The 9,519-nt window shown below is 39.6% G+C and overlaps 1 protein-coding gene across 1 annotated transcript; it reads left to right on the plus strand.

Moving 5' to 3' along the window:
* Positions 1–5,833: 5,833 nt before the first annotated feature.
* On the plus strand, positions 5,834–6,751 carry LOC109491209 (olfactory receptor 1013-like). The gene has a single exon (XM_034644898.1). The coding sequence runs from the start codon at positions 5,834–5,836 to the stop codon at positions 6,749–6,751; it is 918 nt and encodes a 305-aa protein (XP_034500789.1).
* Positions 6,752–9,519: the final 2,768 nt, after the last annotated feature.

Raw genomic sequence — 9,519 nt, forward strand, 5'->3', positions numbered from 1 at the left:
GAGTTACCCCATCCACCTACCCGCCTCCCCTCCAGCAACCCTCAGTTTTTTCCATATGATTAAGAGTCTCATGATTTTTCTCAGAAGGCACATTTAAGAAGAATGTTAAGACAACAGCTTATTGATACTGGCAGGTTGCCATAGCCTCTGGATAAGATTGGCTAGCAGAGAATTCCTTTCTTACAGTAACACTTGAACCTGTGACAGCATCCATGTTTCAGTCCCAAGGAAACACAGTGGAAATACGTGCACAATTTTGTTCTGCATGTTTGTGTTGGGGATTTGAGTATTTTCAAGATCCACAGAGTTCAGGTTCCCAAAGACACCAATTACCCAAAAACATCCATAATTATTCTTAAAGCCATAGTATATAACACAGAGAAATAAAGAAGTCAACAGAAGACCAACAATCAGAGTCATCAAGAGAAGCCAGTGCCAAAGGAGAGTATGCTTGACTAGCAGAGGAAAACAGCAAAGGTAAAAAGGACTATGTTGCCATCAATTTTCTTATCTCCACTCTTTTGTATAATATTAACAATTGTAGACATCACGATCATATGACATTAATAACCAACAAAATAGTTAATGCTCAACACACAATAGCCATTATTAGATGTCAAACACTCTNTACCCCCAATCTCCTTAAAGATACATCGTGTCTAATAAATAGCCCCACAATCTTATAGAAATGTGTTCTTTCAGATGAGAAGTGCATGATACTACCCATGATGAAATTGATTCTCAGGGGCATTAACTAAATGTTCCAAGGTGACCAGTTTAGAAAGAGTTGGGATCAGAATTCATCTCAGGTCTGTCTGACCCTGGATCTCATGCTAAGGAGTCCACATTGATTCCCAAAATAGACTCTCCTGCAAAACACCTGTATGCAAACCTATGTTAGTTCCTTTAATCACCACACCTCAGTAAAGTAGGACTGCTTTCATTCTAATAACAGTCCTAATAAGTTCTAATAATGACATTCTAACATTCCTTGAAACTGACTTACTCAATTTGAATCTTGAAGGGACAAGGAGCAAGAAGCTACAGCCTGACTCCATGGCAGGTGATACTTACACTCTCTGAAATAGAGGGCTGCTGATGTCATGAGCATCGTTCATGTGTCCAGTCTTTCAATACTAGTTTAGAAACATATCCTTCAATCTTCCCAACAGCCCTCTCAAGTACTTACAATTATTATTCTTCTTTACAAGATTTAACACAATTGAGTAACTTGTATAAGGTCTTCTGACAGTTGTAAGCAGTGAGATTGAACTTGAATCCCCGTCATCAGCTCTAAGGCCCAGTGCTGTCTCAGCTTGGACTGCCCACCAGTCTTGGCCCCATTTCCTTTCAAAGATATGGTTCCTCATAGCTCTTCAACATGAAAGAATTTTCTGTTCAAATGGAAACAACCTCCCTCACAAATATACTCTATTTTGAAATTCAATTACTGTGTATATCTCAGTGTTCAGACTTTGTTATCTTTGAGGATTTGTCCATAATTTTTCTTGTGCATACCTGGGACTAGCACAGAACCTCAGAAATTTCTGTTACTGCCAGTTAGGTGGAATAACAAAGAAGTCCTTGTAAATGCCATCACTGGGGTAGAACAGAATGTGGATTTCTTTGACATGCCTCTGAAGAATTAGGGCAGTCCATCTTTTCATCTATTCAGCAAATATTATTCATGCCTACTCTGTGGCACATACTGTTTTAAGGACTGACATTCAGCAGTGAACAAAACAAGCCACAGAACATGCCCTTCTTGTATTCATATCGCATTTGGAGTAGACAGGAAATAAAGTAGTGGATTATATGGTACCCCAGGTGATAAATACACTGGAGAGTAAAGCAAGGCAGGGGATAGAGAGTGCTGGGGTGTGGAAGGGGCATAATTCTGAAGGGGGTGATCAGGGAAGATGTTTCTGAGATGGTTATACATTTTGAACAGCTAAAGGAGATAAAAGAAGAATTTAAAGAGAATGGATAGCAAGTGTAAATACCTCGCAAGTGAATATCATTTGGGGTATAAATGAAGCATATGCATGTATCTGTGAGTGAGCAGAGTTCCTGTAGAGCACAGTAGGCACCCTTAGGGAAGTTGTCCCCTGAAGGGGGAAAATATCCCACTATACTGTGAAACTCTCCCCTTTCCACCCATGCCACCTCTCCCTAAGGTACTGGCCATCTTTCTGGCAAGACTGCGTGGGTTAGGGCATGAGGTTTGGTCAGTCACCAGTCGTTTGCCCCATCTCTTCAAGCATGACTAAAGGCAAAAATGCCTAAAGGAATGGAGGAATATTGTCATGGAGGCAGAATGTGTAGGAGGAGTTTGCTGTAGTAGAAAGAACACAGAATGTAGAGTCAGAGGCATTGAGTTTAGACTCAGCCATGCCCACTGATTGGCTCTATAATCCCTAGACATGACGTACATCTGTAGGAGGGCTGACATTTCCTCATTTTTCTGATCTTGAATTAGGGGTGGGGTGTAGTGTCTATGCATTCATGATTCAGTCTTGGGGCACATATTGCTTTGGGCAGGGCTAATCACCTCCCTAACAGCACCAAAATTTTGCCATACCGCGGACATGTCAAGCATTTTTTAAGATTTATTTATTTATTTGAGAGAGAGAAAGAGAAGGAGAAGAAGAACGGGAGCAGGGACAGAGGGAGAGGGAGATGAAGTCTTCAGTAGACTCCAAGCTCAGCCCAGAACCCATGCACAGCTAGATCTCATGACCCGGAGATAAGGACCTGAGCTAAAACCAAGAGTCAGGCACTTAACCGACTGTGCCACCCAGGCGCCCCTCAAGCATTTTGATGTTGGTGCGGACTAAGCCAAAGCTCTGACTGTTGCATTACAAGTCCTGTGTGATCTCACCTAACAACATTCCAACAAAGACACACTACATTCCAGTCAGAACTGACAAATTTGCACACTATGTCCACCCTCCCTTCCATGTCTTTCTCTATGCCTTGATGGTTGTAGTTTCTTTTTCTTTTTGAGAAATGCCTTCCTCACAAGTGGTAACTGTCCATGCCTCCTCAAGCAGGATATATGTTTCTCCCTCCTGGGTAAAAACCTCTCATACCACACACGACGCTTGCCTTATTGCCCCTAGCAATCTATCCGCTCTGGCCTGCTTCCCAACAGGGATGACGCATAATTCTATCACAACCATTGGTGCTTTACAAGATTTGGTTTCTCCTAATAAACCCCAACTTTCATGGGTTCAGGTCCCAATCCTTATTTCACTCTTTGTCCATAGTGTCAGGAAGATCTCAAGAACATAGTAAATACTAGTAGGTGTGGCAACAGATGATACGCAATGGGAGAACTGGCTTTGAATCTTGGCTCTATAAGCCTCAGATTTTGTGACCTTGAACAATGTATATACAATTATTTGTCTATATCTAACAGCTCATCTATGAAATGGGAATAATAATCACATTGACTCAGCCAGATATTCTCTAAGAGCAAAATCAGATGACCCAAATCACTCAGCAGAGTGCCTGGGACATATTCAGGATCAGTATTCATTATTCAGTATATATTATTAAGGTAATAATGGAAAAACTAGACAGGTCACTTTTAGGGAATATAGCCAATGACACCTTCCTTGTCATTTAAAAATTGGGTAACAAGGTGATGAAATAGGAAAATGAATATATTTGTGGCAAAATCTGTCTGTATAAACACTCAGGATAAGGAAGTCCTCTTCCAAAGATTTATGGTCATAGCTGCATAGATACTCAAAGATTATGTCTCTCTGAAGTATGCATGGTAGAGGGGAAAGACTGAATTTTATAATTAGGCTACCTTGACTTTAAATCCTGACTGCATTTACTTCTGGGTTTTCCTTTGGAAAGTTCATTAAACGCTCTGGATCTATTTTCTTGTCTGTGACTGAAATTGCAATGCCTACTCCACAGACTTGTTTGACAATCAAATAGAGTTTCCAGGAAGGTGTTTTGCAAAGAGTACTTTCTCAAAATATCACAATGATTATTCATATTTTAAAAATCATCCTCTTTTTTCTTGCATAGAGCAAGAAGAATCTCCTAAATAAAGTTTACACACTTTTTGATTAATTGCCCTTTAGGCACTTTCAAAGCTATGAATCCCTGGGGTGCTTAAGGAATCAAATACACTGGGGATCCTGAGCAAGTATAAGATATTTGGATCCACAGTGTGGTCCTTTGTTGGCTGTGACTGTTTCAGGCAAGTGCTTGGTCCTGGGTTAGGTGAGAAGACAATTCTGTGTTCATAATAAGGGTTGGCTGTACGTGTTAAGCACAGGACTCTGCCAGATGATTTGGGTACTACTTAGAAGCATTTGGGTACTGCTTAGAAGCATTTATCTGACCCCACATGTACAAGATCCTTACCTGTGACAGCATCTGAATTCAAAAGCAAGAGGAAAGGGTATATTGTTGAGAAACAAAGTTCAGTCCGGGAAAGGTGAAGATCTAATTGGCTTTATCAGGAGATTCATGAATAAACCAGCAACCCATCAGGCAAATAGAAGTTTTAGGAGTTGTATGGAATGGTACTTTTGTGTAGGAAAGAGAGTGGAGCAAAGAAGTTATTAGCAAAAGAAAAGAAAGGATTATTTCAGGCCAGAACATCTTTTGGGAATAAAGAGGGGAACAGGGCTTTGATCATGCAGATGACCTCCCTAGTGCTGATCAGGACAATTCATATTGACTGTTATAAGGTCACATTCCTGGAATATGTTGAAGCTATAATTAAATCTTGGTTTGTTGTCCCAGGCATCAACGCACTCTTTGTGGGGGCATATTGGTTCCTTCTTTATTCTTTTTTTTTTTTTTAACAACATTCTAGTGAAGAGAGAAGAAAACAAGTTAAGTTAATGGGATGCAGATAATATTAGATAATGAGCAGTGCTAGAGAGAATGATAAAGCAGAAAAGGGGTACAAGAAATGCCAGAGAAGTAGATTGCAATATGGTGAGGAGGAACACCTGAAAAGGGGAAAGATGTGGGAATTCAGACTTGAAAAATATGAGAGAGATTGCTAAAAAGATACTTGAGGAAGAGCATCCTGGCCAGATGGAGAAGCAACTCCAAAGGTTCAGAGCACTCCCTATTTATTCTAAGAATTGAGAGGAGGGTGGCATGGCTGGAGTAGACAGTAGGAGTCAGAAGCAGACAGGTAATAAGCTTGTCCATTTATGTAGGGACCTTGGCTTTAGTCTGAATTAGTTGAAAAGTCACTGGAGAGTTGGAAGCAAAGAGTAACATGATCTAACTGGTTTTTAACAGGATCATTCTGCCTACCATCTTCAGAGAACCAACAGGGCTAAGGACAGAAGGAGGAAGGAAGCTCAGAGACCCTTAGAAGCTCTGTGATAACACCCATGGCAAATCACAGTGGTTTTAGCCTGGGGAAGAACCACCAGAGCAGGGAAACACTGGTCAGGGTCTGAATATGTTGTGAGGGTAAAATCAAGATGTTGCTGATTAGTCAGTTAGAATGTCAAAGTCAGAGAGGAGTCCAGAAGAGCCAATGATTTCCCCTAAACTGGGGTAACACCATTTCCTGCAGTGGAGAAGTCTGAGAGAAGAGCAGGCTGAAGAAGGATTGTTGGAACTCAGTTTTTCTTGAAATGCCCAGTACATCTCCTGTAAAAAATGTTAAGTAGGAATATGAACTAGTGAGTCTGGAATCAAGGGAAATAAAATGATCAGGAGTTAAAAAAAAAAGTACAGGTACCTTCAGTATATATACTCATTTTATTTAGCATGTTTTCTGTTTATTAATCACAGTGATGCAAGCTGAAATTTTATTTTCTCTCCTCTTAGATGAGCCATGGAGAGAAGCAATCAGACGGTGACTGACTTCATCCTCGTGGGCTTCACAAAAGCCCCGGTGGTGCAACTGGTCCTGTTCGTGGTCTTCCTTAGTGTGTACTCTCTGACTCTGGTTGCAAATTCCACCCTCATAATATTGATCTGTAATGACTCCCGGCTGCACACACCCATGTATTTTTTCATTGGGAATTTGTCTATTCTGGATCTCTGCTTAACCTCTGTCTACACGCCAAAGATCCTGGTGACGTGCATCTCTGAAGACAAAAGCATCTCCTTTGCTGGCTGTGTATGTCAGTTCTTCTTCTCTGCTGCGCTGGGATACAGTGAGTGTTACCTGTTGGCCACCATGGCTTATGACCGCTACGTGGCCATCGCAAAGCCACTGCTCTATTCTCAGGCTATGTCTAAAAAGCTATGTGCATTTTTGGTAACATCCTCCTTCCTTAGTGGTTTTATTAACTCTTCGATCATCACCAAGAGAACATTTGCCTTGAACTTCTGTAGTGGCAATGTCATTGATGACTTTTTCTGTGATTTGCTTCCCTTGGTGAAGTTGGCTTGTGGCAGGAAAGATGGCTATCAGACTGTGCTGTACATCATCCTGGTCTCCAACGTCATCGCCCCCTCCGTGCTCATCCTGGCCTCCTACCTGTTCATCATTGCCACCATCTTGAGGATCCGCTCCACCCAGGGTCGCCTCAAAGCCTTCTCCACGTGCTCCTCCCACCTGGTCTCTGTCACCTTGTACTATGGCTCCGTTCTCTATATCTACTCTCGTCCCCGATCTAGCTATTCTTTGGACACAGATAAAATAGTTTCTACCTTTTACACTGTGGTGTTCCCCATGTTGAATCCCATGATCTATAGCCTGAGGAATAAGGATGTGAAAGAGGCTCTGAATAAACTCATTAAATAAATCTAGATTCCCTCCTTCTAATGAGAAGCAGTGATAATTTTTGATCAGGTTATTTTATTTCAAGAAGATCTACCATTGCATCCCATCATACGTAAGAATTCTTTCAATGAAAATTAAAGAATATGTAGTTTTGATACCTGACAATTTAAGAGACTGAAGAGAAGATTAGAGCCATTAAGGGCATTTAATTTAATTAAAAATTTAAGAATTTGTATTGAATTTCATGTTACTCTAGATTAAAAACTTAAAACCAGAAAGTCTTCTCTAGCTCCATAATGTGACAGAACAGCCCACTCCTTTAGCATGAGACAATTTATGGCTGATGGACATATACAGAATGGTATCTGTATGGTTATTTCCTTAAAAAATGGGAACAAATTGGCTGAGTTAATTTTTAGCATTTTCTTATGAAGTTAATTGGTTGAAATTATCCTTTTCTATTCCCTTTACAGGGTTTCTTAAGCCTTTTTATAGGCACACTTTCTCCCCAGAAGCATTATCACAAAGACCCACAGGCGCCCATGAAAGAACTTGGTACAACTAGACTTGGCAAGCATGCTCTTTCCAATCTCTTTTTCTTACATATGGCCCCCAGTTCAGGAAAAATCAGTCAGGATTCCATAGATACGATTTTTATAAATCACTGTGTAACTACCAGAGTTCCTCTTTATTTTACAAGGGTGAACTTGCAAGGACCTCTACATCCAAATTGTGACAATCTGAGCATCAAAACACAATTGTTAGGATAAAGAATAATAACTACAGAGATGAAACAACTTGAGACGTAAAAGTCTTTGACTACCCATTCCTCAAAAGAGAAAAATCTGTATAGGTCATACACACAGGTGGTGATACAGCAAAAGTGTACGTATGAGGAGTTGCATTTAGTTTTGATTTTTAAAAGTGTGGCAATGAAAATATAATTTATATCAATAAAACGTGAATATGTTTATGGGAAAAAGCAACAGTAAACAAACAAACACTACAAGAAAGTGAAATTCAAGCAAGAAGTCCCCCAAAATGTAGGAGATCCACACAGAATGGGAAAGACTCATCAACACCAGCAATAATACACATTAATCCATAAAGTAAGTCCAAGGTATAGTATCAGTACTAGTTGTAACACATAACCCCAATAGAGACAGAACACAACAGTGGAATTCCAAAATACTTGATTTAGACAATCTTCTAAAACAGTTCTATTCATGCCAACTCAGACTCTCATTTTCTAAAAGTTCTCTGTTTCTCACTAATTAGGGTAAAATGTCTACAAAATATGTTATTTTTAGGCAATGTGAACAGATCTAATTGGTGAACCACATTGGCAGTAATTTAGGTGTTTAATGTTACTTAAGTGAAAGTATAAAATAAATCATTCCAGAGGAAAATATCAGTTACAAAAAGTAACACTGGTATAATAACCCCACTTAAAAGATCCCGATATCATAAATCCTGATTTTTACCACAATAAAGATGCTCAAACTACTTATTGAGAACTGCTATTTTAACCCTCTTAGGAAGAGCAAGCAAATCCTAGTCCAAATAATTATGAATATCTACCCAGATACTGTAACTTTCACTGACCAAAGTACAGAAGCATATTACGTTGTGTATGGAAAAGTTATCTCAACGCCAGAATCAAGTCTAAATAACTTACTAAGACCCTAGTAAGAAGATAAAGTATTGCTAAGATAATCTTAGAAGACATAAAAATAAATAAGTACATAACACAAATGTAATTAAATTTGTGGCACTGATGTTTTAGAAAACGTTTAGAATACGTTTAAGTTGTAAGATTGGCAGCAAGTTTTTTAATCACAGGTGGGAACACTTCCTTCACTTCCAGTTTTTTGTTGTGCAGCACTGAACGGAATCTCCCAGATTAACGTGTAATTCATTACACTATAAGGTCCTAAGGGAATTGAACGACTCAAATCACAAATGAAGTTTGAAGTTTGAAAGAAAGTTTTTTTCTAAGTTGTACTATTTGTATATTTAAGGTTTACTAAATTAAACATTTTTTAAAAGTCCATCCTCTGTTTGCTTCTTGTGTAACTGTGGATCACTCATTCTTTCTCAACACCTCAGTTAGATCGGAATTACCTGGTAAGGTGTCCATAGTTTCTTATTATTAGGTCTGAGTCTTAGATCATCTTGTTTTTATTTGGTTGCAGTACTTTCCCTTTCAAAGAATAGGCCAAAGGGATACTATGAAATATAGTGCTCAATCCCCTGGGTTCCAAATATAATTCTTCTTGATCTCATTTTGTAGCACTAACTAATTTCTCCCTGGTGATTGAGGTCAATCACCCCACCCAAAGGAGTGACCCCTGTTAAATCAATGCACAAGGAACCCAACATGGCCAGAGTACAGGCCCAGATTCTAATTAATCAGAGCATTGGGAGTTGTCATTTGGAACATTCCACCCCTGTGCACATTGACTCCAAATAAACTGAGTATAAGTTCATGGGTAGGGAAATTATGTTCTCGCGGGCTATTTGATGTAATAGTAAAAAAGGCTGTAGTAGTCAGGGTCCTCCAAGAAGAAGACACTAAGGTGGAATTAAAAGTGCAAGGATTTTATTAGGGGACACAGTTGCATCTTTGTAAGAGAAAATGGAGAGGGACACAGAAGAAGCAAGAAGTGCCAGTAAATCATGAGACAAGTCTGAGCACAAGTGAAGAAGAGAGGGAAGGAAGGATGGGCAAAAGCATCCTACACCATTGTTCAGTTTCTGGTAGGTTCAGCAAGGTAGGTACTTGAGCT

The sequence above is a fragment of the Ailuropoda melanoleuca genome, chromosome 16, assembly GCF_002007445.2.
Source record: "Ailuropoda melanoleuca isolate Jingjing chromosome 16, ASM200744v2, whole genome shotgun sequence".
NCBI lineage: Eukaryota > Metazoa > Chordata > Mammalia > Carnivora > Ursidae > Ailuropoda > Ailuropoda melanoleuca.

Bases quoted from the DNA above. Each gene is read 5' to 3' on its own strand.
- LOC109491209 (XM_034644898.1), top strand. From the start codon at position 5,834: ATGGAGAGAAGCAATCAGACGGTGACTGACTTCATCCTCGTGGGCTTC.